The 22,500-nt window shown below is 39.7% G+C and overlaps 2 protein-coding genes across 2 annotated transcripts in view; both read right to left on the bottom strand.

Annotated features, from left to right (window-relative positions):
• Nucleotides 1-22,500, bottom strand: part of LOC138023238 (single-stranded DNA-binding protein 2-like) — a 278,648-nt gene that overhangs the window by 152,368 nt on the left and 103,780 nt on the right. The gene's annotated exons all lie outside the window — the stretch shown is intronic.
• LOC138024639 (uncharacterized) overlaps nt 1-22,500 on the bottom strand; it is a 145,969-nt gene that overhangs the window by 52,834 nt on the left and 70,635 nt on the right. Inside the window, exon 6 of the mRNA XM_068871861.1 lies at nt 7,125-7,316. Coding sequence (XP_068727962.1) covers nt 7,125-7,316 — 192 coding nt within the window. The remainder of the gene's footprint in view (nt 1-7,124; nt 7,317-22,500) is intronic.

The following is a 22,500-nucleotide window of genomic DNA, read 5'->3' as shown; positions in this document are numbered from 1 at the left end:
GAAAGCAGCTTGTGATGGTTCAGGATGGAAAGTCCACTAGTCGAGATATTTTTTGTGGTGTACCTCAAGGTTCAGTCTTAAGACCTAATTTGTATTTCTTGTACACGTCACCGTTGGGGAACATAATCAAATTTCACGGGATGTGTTTTCACTTCTATGCAGACAATGCGCAAATTTATCTTTCATTTGAGTAATCTTCGATGGTTGACAAACTTTCTGCTCTTTCCTGCATTGAGGCCTGTATTAGTGATATAAATAAGTGGATGCAATATAATAAGCTTATAAAATAAGCTTAATAAATAGAAAAAAACGGAGGTGCTAGTTATTGGAGCGCGACACCGCCCTCACCAACAGCTTGATCTTTTACTTGTTGGCAATGAGCATGTAGTACCTACTTCATCCCAGAGAAATTTGGGAACCGTCTTCGATGACAACATGACACTTGAGTATCACATCGCTGCTATTCGTAAATCTGTTTTTTTCACATTAGGAATATTGCTAGAATTAAGCGATATTTGTCTCCAGCGAATATTAAGACTCTAACTCACGCGTTTGTTACTTGTAAGTTGGACCACTGTAATTCGCTACTTATTGGCTTCACCTTCAGAGTTGTGCTGCTTGGTTGGTTGTTGGTGGTCGTAAATACAACCCAGTTACGTCAGTGTTACGTCAGCTTCATTGGCTACCGATTGAGAAGCGTATAGTTTAAAGTAGAAATACAGTAACTCCTAGTCGTTTCATGCTAAAGAAACCGGGATAAGCTCCGGCCTAATAGGCCACTTGGATCGTAAGCAGACTTTACCTTACGTTAAACGTTCTCCAAGGTTTTTGTACACACCCTTACTTAGATTTGCCGAGGGTGTGCATATTCATGGTTACAGGAGGAAATCCTAAAATTATTGCACAGACTGAAACTGTTAAGTCCGATTTACACGGTGCGATTTTGTCGCATGCGACAACGGCTTACGAGAGGCCCACGACATGGTTTACGATTGTTGTGTACGTCAGAAAAAATGTCGTAGCATTTTAAAACATGTTTTAAAACGCTGCGACAATCGTAAGTCATGTCGTAGGCCTGTCGTGAGCTTGTCGCATGTGACAAAATCGTATCGTGTAAATCGGCCCTTGGATAGTGACTTATCTACCGGTATGTTTGTCCGAATGTGACAAAATATCAAGATTGCCAATTCCATGTGTTAACTATACATTTATAAATCAAGTTACTCATATTCATATCAAATTGACATATGATTTATGTGAAACGATATATCTATACATCAAGTTTTTTTATATTCATATCAAGTTCCCAGATATTCACGTCAAAACAGCCTTCCCTTACCAATGCAACTATGCCTATATCAAGCCGACTTTTTTTACTTTTGGTAAAAAATTCATGTCAAGTTAACGTTAACATTTTTATAAATGAAGAAAGCCTGGTGCCGAGCATTTCACAAAGGAAGAGGGAGTCTGAGAACCAACCGTACAATAAACAACATCTGCTGGCCGCGAATCTCTTCATTCCGAACGCAGAAGAGTTCTTCGAAAACTGATCTTGTCTTTGTTCACAATGTACCCTGCGATGATGACCAAGCTAAGGTCTTGTCGAGAAGAGTAGAGTAGAGCAGAACAAAGAAACGTTTACAAGCTAGTAACATATCAACACATCCAGTCATCGAAACACGTCTTCAGGTGACTCTCACTCTCGGTTATGACAATGAGCAACTGATAAACGCCTTAAGACAAATCTTGTCGCGACTGAAAAGCCTGTACTGCCATAACAACCAGGAAACTGATTACGAGTACAGTATAGCAGTATAGCAGATACTGCGTTGGATGACATCATTAGAGAAATTCTGTCTTCGGCTCCCAAATAGGAAATTGCAGACGACGGTATAGGGTTCTTGAAGAAAGTCCAAGTATCCCGGAAATATCCGTTCATGTGAACTATACGACCCTCTTTGAATGCTCCTTGGAGTTTCCAAAGGATGGCCTCTTCTCAAGTTCAGATTGCCGGTATTCGGGATGAAAATACAACAGCAACAAAAATTTATTTAACCGTGGGACCCTTTTCACTAAAAAGTGGTCCTCTCAAGAGCTGTGTGCATTAACACTAACAAATATAATGCCAGGAGTACCTAAAATCTTAAACTTAAAAATTAATTTCTATACTTTTTTACTATAAAATTAATTTCTAATTTGCAATAGCAGGATAAAACTATTTAAAGTCGTGAGACCTTTTTTCCGAACAACAAAATTAAATGTTATAACCCGGCTTTTAGGGCAATAATTACCAAGTTTCTTGCATTTAAATTAATGTTGTCCATTATGTAACATCCATGACAAACTTAACAATTTTTTTGAGTGACCATTTTTTTGAGTGATACGTTTTGCTGTCACAGATACATGTTTGTTACTTGGTCAAATAAAAAAGCATCTATGTTATTTTTTATATCGGGCTTAGACACAAGCCATGAGAGCAAAAAGTAGCTTTAATTTTCATGGACGTTACGTAACATCCATGACAATATTTTTGACAGTTACACATTTCCCCGAAAAAATGTAAAATGAAAACACTTTCAATTGTTTTTTTAATGGAGAACTTTGGTGAAAAGTTATACATTTTAATGTTAAACTTGATCTTTGTTAAACTCAGTTGTTTGAATCATGATTAAAAAGATGATAGCATCCATTATCCATGTACCTATAGAGGAGTCTTTCAGTAGTCATTTACTTTGGGTACCCCCCTCAGTTGTGCATGATGCAATCCGCACTTAATCATGATGTTTTTTTGAAACTTTAATCCTTATGCATTATGGCTCTGCGCTTTAAAAATCCTAAAATAGTTTATTTAAAAATTGTCTTTTTCTTTGTTCTGATGTGGAATGACCCTTTAGGAGATTTTTGATACGTTCAATTTTGTTATTGTACTTTTGGCTGCACAAGTAAAGTGCAAAATCGATAGTGACATCGAATTCCGTGGGCGCCGTGATCAAGTTACCGCGGAGTGTTTACTCACGAAACAGTGAAGCATCTGTGTCAAATGATGGCAAGATACAAGGTTTTAGTTTGTGTTAGTTTTCTTTTTCTTTCAAGTGTTATAAAGTTTGACAAGAAATGTCTGAATTCAACACAAAGATTACAATAGCCCAAACCTTGAGGTTGACCATTGTTTCTACAAAGTCAAAAAATTTACTCTCCAAGACGAGGTTATTTATTACCAGGTAATTCCATCATTTTGGAAATAGCAGCCACTTTAGTTTATTATTCATCGGCATCACAATTTTTGGCTGATTTTGGGGCTCATTTTGTTGAAACTCAAGAACGCTTCGAACAGACCTGTTTATTTTCGTGAACCCTTCCTGCTTACAGAGCACTACCACAAAAATCCTCCTGTATCACATTTAAGCTTGAAAATTACACATAATTCACAAAGGCTGGAAATACCACCTTGTCCTTTTCCAGCGAAAAATTAATTGAAACAAACAACACATTTACTATCAGAGGCAAAAACCTCTTCCTATGTCACAACGCATATGCAATTAAATAAATTTCTGACAGTTCACATCAAACCCTTTTCGAAAGAACCTTGACCGTAAATAATGAGGTACAAAAGAGACAACAACCTTTCATTCAAATAATTCTTGACTGTCACATTTCCAAATTGTTTATGCCTTTGCAGAGTTGAGTACAAAATACCGCTAAATGTAAATTGCCAGACAACTAAAATGCGACTTGAGTAAACAATGTGATGCATTCAAGGCATTCGATTCCTTCAATGTTTGTTAAATCCATTAGAAAATTGCCATATGATTTCAGTGTTTTATATAATACCAGGTTAGTAAAATATTAGAAACAAGGCTCACTTGATATCCAACGGCGAAAAATGAAATTGTTGTCGAAGACCATTACTCGTCGCTTTAAAGATTTCCAATTCTTACCGAAGACTTTGCAGAGTTGAGTACAAGTAAATACAAATAGCGAAACAACTGAGAGATCACAGATCCACTTTAAGGATTCCTTCTCTGTCTTGGTTGAACCCATACTGAGTTACCAGATAATTTTTCATTTGGTTTCAGTGTACGTTTATGCATAATCTGGCTATCAAGTTGCGTTTGTGACCCGTTATAAATATTTCTTCACAACATGTTTCCGAACCGTTAAGTATCACGGCAGAAGACAAGAACATCATTCTAAAAGCTTATTCTACGCAAAAAAGTAGGTTCTGGAGGAAAATTTGAGAGTGGAAATCAATGTTGTGGAAGACGGCAAATACAAACTTACGAGGCGCACATGGTATATTTAATTAAGCTAACACACCAGAAAGACACTAACCTCATTTTGACATGAAAATGCTTGACTATTGCCATAAAAACTATCCAGTTAAGCTCGCATAACTATTATAAAAAAAAGAGGAATTCATAAAGGCCAACTTTTCCGGCAATATTTTTTTTGAAACAAAGAACATTTTTGCTATTACAGGCAAAAACCCCTTCCTATTTCATTACGTGGGTGAAGAGCAGAAACTCAATGGTGTCAAATATACGCACACACAACAAAATAAATTTCAGGATCAAACCGTTTCCATGAAGAACCTTTTCCTTGGATAATGAAGCACAAAATAGACGACAAGCTTAGTTTCAAATAATTCTTGGCTGTCACATTTCCAATTATTTTTTATACCTGAAGACTGTGCAGAGTTGATCACAGATCCACTTAAGGTGTTCTGTCTTTGTTGAACCCATAAGTTACCAGAGAATTTTCCATTCGGTTTCAGTGTTCTACATAATAAACAGCACACTTGGTAAAATATTAGAAATACAGCTCACTTTAATTTCGGCTCGACAGGCGATACATTGTTGTCGAAGTCCATTACTCAATGCTTTTAAGATTCCAAATATTTCTTTTTCCCTGCCTCTGTTGTTTATGCAATTGACTTTCCATTATTGAGCTCCATAAGGGTATATCTTCCACATTCGCGTTACAAGACTTTTGATGCCATTGCAGGTTAATTTAAATATTCTACTGTGTCCACCAGAGAAATCTACGCATTTCCACTACGCTCTCGATCCTAAGAAAGTACGCAGAAAAGGCTCTATGCACAAAGAAACCACTTAGCTTGTGAGTGACAGGCAAGACTTTTACCGACACGAGAAAAAAAGAGAGAGAGAGAGAAATTGACCAAATATTAACCATTTTCTGACTGGGATTGCCATACTGGCAACCCAGTAATTACTAAAACTATAGCGATGATTTCGTTAAATGCGTCCAATGCTTATTTAAACAAAATCTTGGTTCTTCAAAAGCGAGTGCTGCACTTATCTACTTTGCCGATCGAAGAGAACATGCCATCCCTTTATTTGTCAAAGCAAAAATTTTGCTTGTTACTTTCCTACAGTGAAGTCGTAAGCAAATTACTGTTTGATGTGCACAGACAGCACATCAACGTTGTGAAACTATTTACTAAAACATCACACATTCATACCTACAATATTCCATCATCCAAATCGCAGCTTCTCCTTAGTAAAGACTGAAAACTGTGGGCTATAAAAAGGACGTTTGAACCTGCTGTACTGTTCTCGATGTCACTTTCCTGTATGTTATTTACACCAAGATTTGTCTTGAGGGCTGTCATCAGCTGCTCAATGTCATAACTGAGAGCTACCCGGTGAAGACGTGTTTCGACAATACGTCGTTGATACTCGTAACGTTTCTTCGTACTACTCTTCTCTGTGGTACATTGTGAACACAGACATGCAAGATCAGTTTACGAAGAACTCTTGAAGAGATTCGTGGCTGCCATGGTCGGCCGCCATGTTGTTTATTTTACGGCTGGTTCTCAGACTCCCTCTGCCTTTTTGAAATGCTCGACACCAGGCTTTCTTGATTTGTAAAACTTCCAAGTGACATGAATATAAACGAGCGGTACCGAACCGTTAGTGCGAAGTTTTTTCACGTACGCACACGTAAGGTGAACACAGGAAGTGGCCTTGGTCCGGAGCGCCGATCAACGGGATTAGTTTCAACATCATTTGCCAATCTTAAAAGCAAAGGCTCATATTGTAATTTAATTACCATAAACGTGCTTGTTGTTGTAAAGTAGGCAGGTACATTCCCACCAGATAAAATAGAAGCCACAAAATAGACCTAAACTTCCCTTTCATACGTAGCAAAAATTCGGTACCTAAGCCAAAATTGTTGTGCAGCCCGTACGTCTGTCCATACAATGTGAACTTCCACAGAAAAGCGACATCAAAATGACGGACTTATCCGCTAAGAACGAGACAAGTGACTTACCCTTCTCTTACCGTCGACGATTTCGGACATCGACCACAGATTATCTTTAGGGGAGTAGGTCAGCGATATTTCCCAGTTTGTTCTCAAAAGACCAGCGGACTCACCTACCTCTTGATGAAATATTTCGAAATACTTACCCACCACTACGCGTGGTCTAACAAAGAATTTGAAGAATTTTCAACCTCTTTTGCGTCAAGTAAGGCATCATCTGACACAGGAATTTTGATCAGAAAATATTGTGTTGCTTACTTGACGGATGATGCCCCATTCTAAACCTAAAAGTTCTCCGTCCATCGGACTTCGCACTAAAAAGTCGGCTCGATATAGGCATAGATGCATTGGTAAGGGAAAGATGTTTTGACATGAATATCTGGGAACTTGATATGAATATATATATATAAAACTTGACGTATAAATATACCGTTTGACATAAATATCTGACAATTTAATATGAATATAAGAAACTTGATTTATACATGTATAGTTGACACATGAAATTGGCAATCTTGATATTTTGTCACATTTGCACAAGCATACACTGGACAAAGCTATCCAGCCTTTGAACAACTGCATGGGTGCACATCTTTGATCTTCCAAGTTTTCTTTAGAAACAAGGGATAAAAATAAAAAAGGAGAATGGTTTAAAAATTTCTACCAAGAAAATTACTTTTTGTAATAAAAATCACCATAATTTACAGGAAAACAAGAAATTGAAATCTCTCTGCATGAATCTTTCATGAAAGGAATGGTCACAGTGCAAATGTGTTTCCTTCTTTTCCTTGTCAGCTGAGAACAGAAAAGGTAAATATCCATGTTTCTAGTCACCTTACCCACTCTGACCACGAAATAACGACCATAGCGAGTATCGCAGTAGAAGATCACTTCATTCACTGGCACCATCCTTCCCAAGTCAACTTGCCACCACCACAGCGCCATCGCAGTCCTGAGGTTTCCATCTGCTGTACGGTCACCTCGATCAAAATATCCTGTAGCACTTACTGGCTTTCTGAAAGCAACGTTTCCTTAAATTGAACAGAGATAAAAACATAACAGCAAACTTGGTAATCTGTGACCCTACCAAGGATAACTTTTCTTTTGCCTTTTTTTTGTATGGTAAAATTAAGAATGTAACGAATACACATGCACCAAGCAAGGTACAACGTATCATCTGCTTTACTCCTTTTGTTGATAATAACTTTGGTCGAGCCATTGTCAAATTGCCCAGTGGACTGATACTTGCATATCCACAGTGATTTGACAATGTTATTATACAATTATGGGGCTCTTCACATGATACCGCTTGATCGAGATGGATCGGTTACCAAGATGAAATTGGCTTCTGTTCATATGGCGACCTTAAGCCCCCTTCCCGAGATGAAAAATTTGTGTCTCGATTTTCTCTGTTTAAACAACCTCAAATTAATTTTGATTTTACGTTAACTATTAAATGAAACTCATCTAAGCTTCATTATCGAAGAAAAGAGAAGTAAAAACTCGATAATGTCCGTTTTATAACGAAAATGCATTGTATTATTTTCCTCCCGGTAACTGTGATGAAGTGTTCATATGCCAGAATCTTCAGCCCGCTACCGAGATCTCGCTGGGAAACCGAGCCAACCCGCTTTCTCATACGAACACATCGAAGCTTTTACAAAGGATTTAGAGGCAAAGCAACATCTCGGAAACAAGGCCAGCCGGGCTCATATGAAGAGGCCCTAAACAATAATCATCGCAATACCTAAGACACCTTCTCTCAAGCTCTGGGGCTATTTGATTAATTCCCGCTCATTTAATGCTCTCCATATCTCTGGCACAAGGGTGCATTTTTAAAGGCGACTTTACGACTTTCAGGTATTAGAAAAAGCTGGTATTAGAAATTCCGGGAATTTCAAGTACATTCTCAGTAAATTCTAACCTAGAGAAATGCTTTTTTAAAAAATGCTACTGAGACGAAATTTTGACCTTTTCTAGTTTTTTGCTTCTCGTGATCTTTCAAGGCCAATAATTACGCCTGCCAAATTTGAGTTGGAAATTCCAAATGGAAGTGAGCTTTTTCGATGCATGCTTTTCGTGAACGAGCGTCAGCCATTGCTTGTCCCAGTAAGATCCCAGGGAGTCGGTGACATCATCATATCATCAAAACCAAAGTGTTCTGAGGCAAAGTCACAGCTCTTCACGTGGAAAAATATCCCGTTGTCCATGCTCATCACTTGTAAAAAAAAAAAAAAAGGCAAATATGCTAGCCTGCATAGCCTATCGCCCTCGCTCCCCTTCCCCTTCCCCTTCCCCGATTACGCCGGCCACGCAGGCTACAAATATGCCAGCTTGTCGCTGTGTTGTACAGGACTGCAGCAACAAGTCAAATCCGCGAATTGGAATTTCTTTGCAAACTATGAACTGGCCAAGTGGAAAGCCTTTGTTCGCATTCACAGTTACAACTTAAACACCTAGGGCTCTTCAAGATCTGCTCAGTTCATCAGGGTAATAAGCATTAATATTTTTGTTACCTTTTTGGGATAGTTGAGGTTAAGAGTACGAAACTTTTAGAGTTAAATAAATACAAGTACAAGTACGCGAGATATCAACCTCGTACACAGGGTCTCCATTGTCGTTGAGAAGACAAAGATAAAGAGAGACCCTGGGAACGAGGTTGTGCGAAATATAAGTTTTTAAGATCAGTAAAGCAAAAGAGGTGACAGGCAACACTGATTCCCCTTCCTGTGTGAAAACAGGTATAGAACCTTATATAGTTTGTTCTAACGAGGAGATCCTTTACGGATTTTCCTTTTTCTGTAGGAAATAATAGGTGCTTACAAGTAAAGGTTTTTGAAAGCACTGTGAAGTAAAATCTAACGGTAATACAGTGCGCAACATTTCAACCGAACTTCTGTCATTATCAAGCCAAAAGTGAAGATAAAAATTTTTGCATAAGTATAAATATAAAACAAAGAAGTAAAAGAATGTAAAGTATGAAAATGTAAAAAAGGGGTGTTAAAAAACATGCAAGAATAACATAATTAAAAATAATTATAAAACTCATTAACAATTCATGATGGGAAAACAAAAGAAATGTTTTATTAATCAATATCTGTATTTCTGATACAGCTTTCTCCTCATTTACATAAATGTTTCTTTCAATTTTCACGGTTTAAATGTCTTGAATCACCAAAAATACCTAGTGTACATTAACACTTAAACGCTGACATTTCATAAGCACAATACAATATTCGCGCCCGTATTGTATCGGATATAAAGTGTCTCGCCTTCGGCTCGACATTGCATATCCGATACAATACGGCCGCTCATATTGCATTTAGTACTTAAAAAAACTTTAGCACGAATTGAGTCTGACTGAACATTGAGACTTGGTCTCAGTTCATTAATTTAAAAAAAATCATAAATGAGACAGTCAAACTTTTTTAAGATCGTAAAATTCTTGGTAAGATCACTGGGCTCATAAGAATGTTTTAAACGGAAATGTTTTCCAATAGTGGAAGACGCATTCTTCTGCTCGTCTACGCGTTGATGCAAATGCCGCCGCGTGTAACCAACATAATTTGCATCACACAGGTCACATTTAAATTGATAAACACGGGATTGTTGGTTAGACGGCTTAACGTCGCGCGGTTTCAGAGGTTGTTTGATCTTGTGGCTGACAAAGTGGGCTGGACGGTCTCTTCAGCCGATATTGTAAATGTCGATTCGGAGGAAGAGAGAACACTTGAGAGAACACATTAGTTTATTGGAACCAAAGTGGAACAGGGACTTCTGACCACGCATGCCTTCCTAATTTATACGAATAGAGAACAATTAATACATGATACATGACAAACATTCCTACATGAGGTTCACACATATTCTACATCCCCTTTGTAAAACAGACTGTAATGAAACTAAAGAAACCGAACAAAGTTAATAGATAAGCACATGGTGAAAGAAAACGAACCAAACTAATTATACCAAAAATAATTCGTAGTTCATCAATCCTAATAGTTACTATCTAATCCAGTCCAAGAATAGAACTTAAACGAGCTTCTCCAATCAAGTAACAAAGTCTTGATATCTGGTATTTGGTCTTGAGATCCGTCCAGACCTAGTGAGAACAAGTGGTCTTTGAGCATTGGGACGCGAGAGGCAACTGGAAGCCGAAACATTTGCCGTAGACGTTTATGCGTTTATGATGGAGATTTAACTGGAGTCTCGGGTCTGACAGGGGTCCTTACAGGAGAATACCGAGGGACTGGAGACTTGGCAGGTGTCACGGGTGGAGACTCAACAGAGGAGAAAGGAGAAGCGCTCTGGTTGGCTGCTGCCGGAAAGGCGAGAACATTCTGATTGGTTGCTTCAGGAGGAGCAGGAGCACGTTCTGGAACAGCCTGAAGATGTCTGCGGTTTCTGCGGTACTCTCTCTCTCTCTCCAACATTCACAATGTAGGACCGTGGGTCTGCAGTGGGTTGTTTGACAATAACAACTTTCTTATATCCTTTTCTGGTGTGAAGACTCACAATTTGCCATGCCTGCTGAGAATTGAGAGGTGGAAGAGGTTTGGCGCCACGATCGTAAGAGGCCTTTTGCTGCATACGATTTGATTTGAGGCGCGAGGAAGCATGTTTGTTGTTGAGGGCCCTGGGAGCAAGGAGCTTCTTAGCAGCTAGGAGAAGAACCTGGTGCAGCGGACATCAAACGCTGCACAAGGAAACCAAGAACTTGATCTCGTGGAACGTTCCTGAGATTAAGAAGGCCAAGCAGAGGATCTGAACCATCCTTCTTACATTTGTCGAGCAGGTTCTTGGCTTGCTTCACTGCACTCTCAACCAGGCCATTGGACTGTGGGAAGAGAGGGCTACTGGTGACATGATGACTGATTCCATTCTTCGGCAAAGCTTCGAAATTATTTACTGGAAAATTGTGGGCCTTTGTCGGTCAGCAGAAAAGTGGCGCTTCATCTTCTGAATAACAGTTTTGGCAGATAAATCGTGGAGAGAATTCATCTCGAACCAGCCGGAATATGAGTCAACCAGAATTAAGTATTGCGTTGATTGCCAATCAAATATATTAGCACTGACAAGGAGCCACGAAAGCACTGGAACAGGGTGGACCAGAAGCGGCTCTTTTTGCTGGTGTGGTTTTGCACTGTTGCGAGGCTGACACGAGGCTATCGTACAATCAATTTCCAGCATCATGGAGGGCCAGTACAACATATCCTTTGCTCTTCTCTTGGTAGCATCTGTCCCTGAATGCCCTTTGTGCAGAAGATGGATGTATTCTTTGCGCAAGGAATTTGGAACCACAACTCTGAGGCTTTTCAGAATCACTCCATTGTCAACGATCAGCTCATCTCTTATAGGGAAGTAGACCTTAACATTTGGGGTTACACTCTTGAGCTTTGACGGCCAGTCATTTGCAAGGAAATGAGCCACTTTTTGCATAATGGGATCTGCAAGAGTATGACTCTAGAGCTCGACCATGCTCTAGAGATCGACGACAAAGATAACAAGCTGATGGTCATCCTCTACACCAAGTTCTTCAGTAATGTAGGCTCTTGACAATGCATCCGCTATATGAAGCTCCGTTCCTCTTCTGTAAATGAACTTCAAATTGTACCTCCGAAGCTGTAACGGCATACGTTGCAGACGGGCAGGTAAAGTATGAAAAGGCTTGTTTGCAATTGCCGTAATAGGCTTGTGGCTTCTCGACCATAAATGAAATCGTGAAATTTCTTGCATGTAAATGTCGTAGCGAGCAGTTCTTTCTCGACCTGCGCATATCGAGATTCGTCTTCTGTGAGAGCGTGCAAGGCATAGGCCACAGGGTCCCCGTACTGAAGGTATACAGCACCAAGGCCACTCTTAGAGGAATCGAGAGACAGCGTAACAGGCTTTAAGGGGTTGAAGATCTTAAGGACTGGTGCTTAAGAGATGTCAGATTTCAGAGCTACAAAAGCTTGTTGCTGAGGTTCCTCCCAAGTCCGGTGTATATGTCATTCCGAAGCAATTGCGTAGTAGCGCAGTCTTCTCACTAGCATTGCTGATAAAATTGTGAAGATAGTTGATCATTAAGAATAAAACGCAAACAGCGGTTACAAACATTTGCTTGAATTGCATAACTTTTATGAACTTAACGTTTCGTATGTTATAACATACATCATCAGAAGTGATTACTATTTAGTTACAGATAAATTTTAATTCAAAAATACAACTGTACGGACTGAGAACTAACGAAATTGATTGACATAAAACGACAAAAAATATGCTAATAATAGAGATAAAGTTTCCCTCTTTGCCAACGTTTTCATTTAAGGCTGGCTTTAGATCAGGGATAAAAAGAGATTGTTTAATTTTACAATGCATGTCTGATCGACCAGTTGCTAATATTTCAAAATGATCCCTCTTATTAATTTTATGTTTGGTTAAGAAAACATGATCAGCAATTGCAGATTCGTGACAATTTGTAGTTAGGGCTTTAAAATGTCCTGTTTTTCTGTCAAGTAATCGGCTTTTCGTTTTCCCTATACAGAAATCGTTGCAATCCCAACAGTTTGCTCTGTACACTACTTTTGACCTGAAGGAAGGAGCTACTAGTTTATCGTTGTAAGGGAAAAAAAACTTGATTCTTCGGGTGTTCTGAAAAACTATTTTGAGGTTGAAAATACCATAGAATTTGTTTATACAAGACCGCAGCTGTTTTGTGAGGTGTTTGCTGTAATGACCTAAGAAAGGTATACCGATAAGAACTTCTTTTTTCCTAACTGTTTGTACAAATCTTAGATCTTTTGGCTTATTTTTGATGTTTCTAAATTACATCATTCATATGATATTTAACAGTTCCTATAAGGTAACCATTAAGTAACAAGATCCTCCTGAGGCCATCAAAGGTAAACTGTAACAATCGGGGTGATGAATAAATTCTAATGCAGCAATAAGCCAAAGTGCGGACTAGGTTTATTTTGAATTTCCGCGGAGTAAAAGAGTAACATACGAAACATATGAGACGTTAAGATTATAAAAGTTATGCCGTTCAAGCAAATGTTTGTAACCGCTGTTTGCGTTTTATTCTTAACTAAAATAGCCCTATTCAAAGAATTTTTATGGTTGATCATGCCAAGAAATCGGTGTAGCGCCTCAGGGCTGTCAGGAGTTGGTATTTCTTTTATGGCTTTGACCTTAGCTTCATCAGGCTTGAGATCCTCCTTTGTGGAAAGATGCCAAATATAGGGTACTTGATCGAGGCGAAAGTTGCATTTCTTTGGAGTTGGCTTCAAATTGACTTCACGCCGTCTCTGTAGAACTTTCGTAAGATTTATATCATGTTCCACAGTTCCCTCTCCCCATACCAATAGGTCATCCACGACGATAGCACAGGGATACCCAGCAAACAGCTCCTCCATTGCGCGCTGGAAAACTTCCGATGCAGATGTAATACCAAACGGCATGAGAAGAAATCTGTATCTCCCGAACGATGTGCTAAAGGTTGTGAAGAGAGAAGAAAGAAAAAAGAAGAAAAAACTCCTTGTATCAAGACTTGAGAATACTGTGGTATTAGGCAAGCGGGAGGCAACATCTTCGACTGATCGCATGGGATGGTTGAGGACTTTTGAGGGCTTTGTTGAGATCTCAGTTGTGGATCTATGCAAATGCAAATGCTACCATCTTTCTTCCTTGCAGCTACCATCTGCGAGACCCATTCGATTGGTTCAGACACAGGTGTGATCGCTCCGATTTTAACCATCCCCTCCAACTTTCTTTTAACGCATTCTTCTATTGCAAGGGGTACTTGACGTGGTGGTCTACCAACAGGAGTAGAGTTGCGGTCAAGCCTTATCTTGTAAAGAACAGACAGGTTAAGTACCAAGATGGCCTTTAAAACCATTGTATTCGTCAAAAACGGCTGTTTGAAAGGCATTAACAATATCAGCCTCATGAACCTTGCTGTGCAATTGAACCAAACCCATGCTTAAAATTTTCCGCAGACCAAGCAGAGGTGTTACTGGTCTGTCAACAACACGAAATTCCAAGTTGCGTTTCGTACACTTCAAATGGCAGTCGAAACTTGTAGTACCAAGTGTGGATGATGTATCACCACCATAAGCAACCAAAAGCACCGCCTTTGGCTAATTTATTTCCATGGCTGAGCTTTGTAAATAAATCCAAAGTAATGACATTGCATTTAGCACCAGTGTCAATTCTCAGCTCCACTCGTTTGCCATTAATTTCCATTGTGCAGAAAATTTCTCGCTTACTTCTCGACTCGGTAACAGCGTCAATAACATACAAATCATCTTCGCCTTGATAATTAGGAAGCTCGGGGGAGATTTCGTTGACTACGTCAAATTACTGCGACTTGACCGTAGTCCACGAGGGCCTCGACGGGTACTTGACTTCTTAGAACAATTTGCAAACTTTTTCGAAATGGTTTGGTTTTCCACAGTGAAGAAATTTTCTACTGAACGCCGATCTCATGTCACGGACATCAGGCTTCGATGCTTCTTTTGATGAGAAAACCTCTGCCAACGCTGTGGAGTTTATCTTTGTGAACGCTCGAGCTAGAGCTTGGTGTTGTCTCTGTCGGAGAATTCGTTAAAGGTGCCGATTTCATTGACGCGTTCGAGTGTGAGGTCCCCCTTTTTTCAAAAGCTGCTTCCTAACGAACAACGAAGCAACGCAGAACTATTGCTATTTTGTTACGGATAAGCTCGTCCTTTAGAGTGCCGTACTCAAACGTGGCTGCTCGAATAGGTCATTTTACAGTTGTTTGCTAAGTGACCTAGCCTATGAATGGCTGCGAGGCTGCCGGTGACGTTGTATTGATACAGACCTCACTTCTTTTATCATGTAAATAGTGTTATTGTAATTGTAATTAGTCTGCACTAACATTAGAAAAGAACAAATCAAAAAGTTGTATCAAAGCAGAGTCACCGGCAGCCTCGCTTCCATTCTTAGGCCAGATAACCTACAATCCTCGCCAAAAATCCTTGAAACACCCCTTTCCCCTTGACAGTGTTGAGGCGACATTTTCCTCTTTGACTGGCTACACCAACATTGAAGAAGGGAGGGGGACGAAAACGGTGCGAGAATGTTCAAAGTGTTTCAAGGTTTTTGTCTAAGATTGTCTGAAGTGGCGGGAATTTCTTTGAGCATGCGCAGAAGATGAAAGTGAGACTTAGAAAGTTATTGTTAGGGCAACGCGTGGGTATTATGTGTTGTTGCTGTTGTTGTGTAAAAGTGCGAAGAGGATTATAACGCTAGTAAATTTTTGTTTTGATAATGGCAACTTCTGAAGGAGATTTAAACTGTTATGAGGAGAGTATTGAAGACACGTCAGAGGAGGAAAGTGACCAGGGAAGTGAACACTTGCACGATAATGGACGTTCAGAAGACCTCCATGTGGGATCGCGAGAGAGGCTTTTGCATCGCGAAGTTCGTAGCGTGTATTTAATTACTTACAGTCAAGCCAATCGTGAAAAATTTCAAACGAGAGATTGTTTTGCTAGAACGGTGGTGGAAGCATTCAATGAGACAAGGAGCGGGTTAGCTGATATTGTGCAGTGGGTTTGTAGTCAAGAGCAGCATTCTTCAGGGGGGACGCATTACCACATGGCATTAAAGCTGTCGCATCCACGCCGATGGTTGCGTGTGCGAAATTATCTCGACGACAACCATTCCATTCAAGTGAATTTTTCGTCTGTTCACTCCAATTATTATAGCGCCTGGAGATACACAACAAAAGAAGATCCCGAGTATGTTGAGTCTATGAATCATCCAGATTTGGTCAACAGCGCCCCACCTCGAACACAAGAGGCCAGTCTGACAACAACGGAACGCGGTGGAACGAGGAGAAAAGCAAAGAAAACCAGAAAACGGAAGGCACCTCGACTCAGTATTTTCGATGTATCAAAGCTAGTCGTAGAAAAAGGAATAAAGTCCAGGCTTGAGCTTCTTGCTCTAGCCTCTCGACAGATGAAAGAGGGAAAGGAAGATTTAGCGCAATTCATCGCTAACAGAGGAAGTAAAGTTGTTGACGAGGCCATACAAGTAGGATGGGAAATGGAGGAAGCAGAGGAAAAATTAAAAAGGAAACAAATGACAAGGATGGACATACTACAAAAAGCTCTAGAAGGTCCATGTATCGCTAACTGCAATGGAGAGTGGTTGGAAGTTGCAGAGGATACTCTCGCACGCAATAATTTAAGAGGTGGAAGTTTTCAGAGTGCTGTGCGTGAGCTACTTGAGAAAGGACTCGGCAAGTACCGAAACATTCTAATCTATGGTAGTGCCAATTGTGGCAAGACCTTTTTACTAAACCCGTTGACTGTCATCTACAATACATTTAGTAATCCCGCTACTAGCAATTTTGCTTGGGTTGGCGCTGAATCTGCCGAGGTTATTTTTCTTAATGACTTTCGCTGGAGTCCACAGGTCTTGCCTTGGCACGATATGCTTCTTCTGTTGGAGGGGCAGACAGTTCATTTGCCAGCACCGAAGTGCCACTACGCTAAAGACATTGTCTTTGACACTGACACTCCGATATTCTGCACAGGCAAGCATGAGTTAGTGTTCATTAAGGGAGGCTGCATAGATGAACGGGAGACCGAAATGATGCGAGTAAGGTGGAAAATCTTCAACTTCTTTTCGCAGATTCCACCCGGCGAGCAAAGAAACCTTCCGCCTTGTTCAAAATGTTTCGCCAAATTAATTCTGTCCCCAAACAGTAACGAGAACAGTTCGGGATAAGTGTTGAACGAGTTCCCACCAAAGGATCGGCGAATCTCAGCATATTCCAATAAACGTATTATGCAACTTTACAGTATTGCGTGATGGTGACGGAGTGTAAAGTGTAAACAAACGCTGGTAAACCGTACGGTTTACCATTAGGTTTTGCCTTTTATCGCATTCCTTAGTCGTATTTCTCGGTTGAAAATCACCTTGTAGAAGACATTAGTTATAATTGAAATGAATTTTCAAGAACAGCCTCAATGCCATCGTGAAATTCAGCCTTTTCACAACGGTTAACCATGACATGTAATAAAATAAGATTGTCAACAGACCAACTTCTATTTTGACAACGGTAAACCGTTGTGACCTTTACCGCACGTGATTCGACTAAGGCAAAACATGCACAGTACATGGACACTGCAGATTTCCTTTTTTTACATCTGTTGCCAAATACAAGGTAATAAATATTACATGGTAGTTCCAAACTATTATCAGTGATTATTATATAATATTCAATAGGATAATTTTGTAAATGTCAATTGCATTATATTTATCTGAAAACATAAAGATACATACTTAATATTTTAGTCTCTGTCCTTGTGTTTCTAGTATTAGTTGTATACGCCTGTCCATGGATTCTATTAAATTGTTTATTTTGGCTACTGGAAACTGAACAATTGTATTTTTCACTCTTTCCTTGAATTGCGTGAAACTCTCTCGCTCTAATTGTTCCTCAATAGCGCTGTCATGCAAGTTGTCACTGACTGATTTAAACATGTTCTCTATTGGATTTAGATCAGGACTGCGTGGCGGTATCTTAACCAATTTTGCCCTGACTTGTTGCAAAGCAGTCTTTGCGACTGCTGAATTCTGGCTTGGGTCATTGTCTTGAATGAAGAGTCTTGTATTTCCTTTCTTTGATTGCACAAACATTTGCTCAAAAGTGTTTTCAATAAAAGACGCAAAAAAATTTCCCGTCATATGTTCATATTCGTGGCATAAAATAACTCCTACATTGTATGAAATCGCCACTAAAAACTTGACTACCCTCCCTCCAGATCCAACTTTACTCCCTTTCGCGGTGCAAAATTGGTTGAGACCTTCAGATTTTTTGCGATAGATCCTTCCAGTAGGAGCTCGTGCTTGATCAAGCGGGTTGGTCTTGTGCGCAAAAGCAACTCCGTCCAAGTAGAAAGCAATTTTATGAGTCCATAACTCCGTGTCATACTCTTCTCTCACCTTTTTGGCAAATGCAACGCGTAAGCTCTTGTCATTGTTAGTAAGCAGCCCTTTTTTCCGGGCTTGGAGATAAAAGTACCCTTTGCTATTTAAGAATCTTCCCACAGTGCGAACTGACACATCACTTTCCGAGATGTTTGCCTCATTCATGAGTCGCTTGGCAGTAAAGTTACCTTCTGTACGCCTCAGTTTGAGAAGAGCCCTTATAAGGAGTCTCTCTTCTCTGGATGACAACTTTCTTGGCCTTCCTCTTCTTTGGTGGGTGACCTTTCCGTGAGTTTGCGAATACGTTGAAGGAGTGTTAAATTCTTTTAGCACTCTCATTACTGTTGCTGCAGATCGGTCCACTTTTGCTGCAATTTCTCGCAGAGAATACCTCCTTTCCATGTACAGAAATCTGATGAGTGCTCGTTCTTCCGCCGAGGTTTTCCTATTGTACACCATACTTGCTTTTTTCATTGAACTGTGTGACTAATCACACTTAACCTTTATGTCTGAGAAAAAAAAAAATCCTCCTACCTGTGACTATTGTGGCCAGGCTGTATTCAAATGTCTATTTTTAAAGACCTAAAATAACATTTCCTATTTATTTCTACCGAAATCTAGACAATTCATATCTTTCCTAGCTTGCGTCAAACAAAAGTTACAGCAAGATCTTCCCAGCCAGCGCCGTCTTTCTGGGCTATTCAAGAAAACTACTTAACAATAAATGACAACGTCTGATATTAACCAGATGGCCTTTTGCAACTCACACAATCCTCGCCAAAAATCCTTGAAACACCCCTTTCCCCTTGACAGTGTTGAGGCGACATTTTCCTCTTTGACTGGCTACACCAACATTGAAGAAGGGAGGGGGACGAAAACGGTGCGAGAATGTTCAAAGTGTTTCAAGGTTTTTGTCTAAGATTGTAGCTACAACTGTAAAATGATCCATTCTCCGATCACCTACGAACAGGAGCCCATTAATGGGCTCCTGCTACAAAAGACTGAAACTGCTCGCCTTGTATCTGCATTCTCGTGTTAAATTTGTGCCTTTCCATAACAACATTCCCACAAGGGGCGCAAATTTCACGAGATTCAGCCGGTACACGAATAGAGCCATCCACATTAAGAACGGCGGGCGCGTAGACAAATCATTTCTCTTTCTCGACAGCTTCTCTTCCCGCTAAATTTAAGAAGATGTACGCTTTTGTCTTTTCATTCTTGTCTCCGTGCGTGGCAGCAATAAATACTTTCCTTTGATTCTTGCACAAAAATTTTCCAATTCAGCGCGACGTTGCCTTCGTCGGATCGGATCGGGTTTGCGAAGTCCCTCTGCATGTTGAAGACCAGGAAAACACAGCTTATGTATCAGGGAACCGGGAAATGTGGTACTTTACTTCTGACACCGTGTCGATTCAGGGGAAGAGAAAACGCCTGAGAGAACACATTAGTTTATTGGATCCAAAGTGGAAGAGAGACTAGTGACCACGAATGGCTACCTAATTTATATGAATAGAAAACAATACATGATACATGACAAACATTCCTACATAAGGTGTTCACATATTCTACAGTAAGAGCGCAACTCAAAGATCTGAGCCAGAAAATTCAATTGACCTTCCAGCCCACGTTTGTCAGCCACAAGATCAAACAACATCTGAAACCGTCTGAAGTAAAGCCGTCTATTGTCAACCAACAATCCCTTGTTTATCTCTTTAAATGTAACCTGTGTGATGTAGGTCATGTTGGTTACACGCGGCGGCAATTGCATCAACGCGTAGACGAGTACAAGAATGGGTCTTCCTCTATTGGAAAACATTTCCGTGTGAAACGTTCTTATGTGCCCAATGATCTTACCAAGAATTTTACCATCTTAAAAAAGTGCAAGAACAAGTTTGACTGCCTCATTTATTTTATTTTTATTTTTTTAATGAACTGAGACCAAGTCTCCATGTGCAGTCAGACTCAATTTGTGCGAAAGTTTTTTACAATTTGAATTATGTTATTCTTGCATGTTTTTCTTGCATGTTTTGTAACATCCCTTTTTTTACATTTTCAAACTTAACATACTTTCACTTCTTTGTTTCATATTTATACTTATGCAAAATTTTTATGTTCACCTTTGGCTTGGTAATGACCAAAGTTCGGTCGAAACATCGTGCGTTTTTACCGTTAGCTTTTACTTCAAATAATAGGTGGCTCTTTAAAGATTTGGCCAAGTAGGTGTTGACATTTTCTGAGTAAAACTTGTTTCAAGTTTGACACTGATGTCTGGTATTGTGTCATAAAAAGCTTTTGTTTTTCTTTTGGTATTTCCTTTAAGCACGGGTTCCCTCTTTGTCAATTTGACTTCTGATAGTAGTTTTTCTACCAAATTGTGTTGGTAACCTCTATCTCGCAAATGTATTTAAAATTTTAAAATGTTTTCCTTGAAAGTGTGTTTTGAGGATTCATAGAGCTTCACCTTTTATTGCTTGGTGGGTGACACGAGGTGAAATCCGTATTTTGGAAGGTCTCCGTTGGTTTAACATGTGTTTTTTGATCCTTGCATGTCGTTCCTTTGTATACTATTGTGTCTAGAAACACAGTTTCAGTGCCAGATATTTCTGCCGTGAATTTAATCGTAGGGTGATGTAAATTTGCCTGTTCGATGGAAGTCGCTATGTCCGGTTTACTCATGTCCCACAGGGAAAAGACATAGTCAGTGTAGTCAACTATTGGTTTTGAGACGGCTTTGCTTAAAATTTCTGTTTCAATTTTAACCATTCATGAATAATTGGAAAAAAAAACGCGCTGTCTTGGTTCTCATGGTTTGCCTTGTAGGCGGCAGCTTGTTCTTGAGTTGCGAGTGGCTCTAAATCTTCGTCATGGGGTACGAAACTGGCCTCACTTTCCTCGAAAATCGCACTACTCCTGTCTGAACTCAACTGCGAACCGTCCTCTGAGGAAAAAGACGAGAAACTTGAAGAAAAAACATTTCTTCTTACTCTATTTACTAAAAAAAACTTGCAGAAAGACTTCGCTGGATGATGAGATGAAGTCAAGGAGGGAACGCCGCTTGACAAAATTGTGGCCACAAGTACTTGTCGTTCGAGTAATGGTGGACAAAATTTGTACACTTTCGGGCAGTCTTTACTGATGTATAATATCGTCAGGTTAGCTGTGGACACCTTTCTTTGTCAACTTTAGGGTCTAGTCTTTAACTAAGGGTGAAAAAAATCGAGTAAAAATACCCACTGATTTTCGTCGCAGAAGCACTTTAATTAAATCGTAAAGGCTGAAGAAAATTTATCTTTTATAGACCGAATGCATACATGGCGGCCAAAAAAAACATTCTTTTGTTTAGGTGCTAATTAGCCTCACTAGCCTCGTTTGCATGGACAAAATACAAAAGAAAGGTTGCTTGAGAGCTAGGCTAGTGAGTCTCATAAGCACATAAACAAAATAATACATTTTTGGCCGCCATTTCTGCATTCGGTCAATTAAAGGCTGTGTAAAAGTGATACAAACTTCTCCTGACGAAGAATTTTTCTTTTAATATAATAGCCTGTACCACAGTAGTGTAAATCGCTCATATACGGCTGCATATCATTTGCATAAATTTTGCAGAAATACAGAATTTGTATGGAATGGCACCTTATTAAAAATGACGGATTTAACGATGAAATGATATATGAAATTGATCATATATATATGAACTGCGGATATGAAATCAAGTGAAGCTATGATCTTCTCAGTTATAAACGCAATTTTTGCAATTGCGTAGAGAAGCTCAGTTGGTTAGAGCGTCGCACCGGTATCGTGAGGTCACGGGTTCAACCCCCGTTGAAGTGCTGAATTTTTCAGGGTTCTTTACGAAATTGCAAAAATTGCGTTCGTAACTGCGAAGATCATAGCTTTACTTAATGACGGGTTTGATGCAAATGAGGCGGGAACTTTATTGACGTCCGCCATTTTGTTTTGGAGGGAAGCAGTCCACAAAAACTTTTTGTGACCACATTTTTAAGACGGAGCTTAGTAACCATCTGCATTTGTCACGGACGTGACCTGGGCCCCAGTGATATTAGTAACTGACAAAAATGGCGGCGGGGTCACTATTTGTGCATTCTGCAGGGGAAAGAATATATCTCTCTGCTGATTTGGATTGGCATTATCCTGGAGAATTGTGCTCTAAAGTGTGCAACCTGGCATAAAGCAAGTGTTTCAAGGGCAATAGACATTGTTTTATGGGTAAAAACGTAAAGATTGTGGCGACGGGAAAGTTGAAGTGAT

Source organism: Montipora capricornis, chromosome 11 (assembly GCF_036669925.1).
Source record: "Montipora capricornis isolate CH-2021 chromosome 11, ASM3666992v2, whole genome shotgun sequence".
Taxonomy (NCBI): Eukaryota; Metazoa; Cnidaria; class Anthozoa; order Scleractinia; family Acroporidae; genus Montipora; species Montipora capricornis.
Note: the sequence above shows the minus strand (reverse complement) of the source record. Positions and strands in the feature narration are given on the sequence as shown.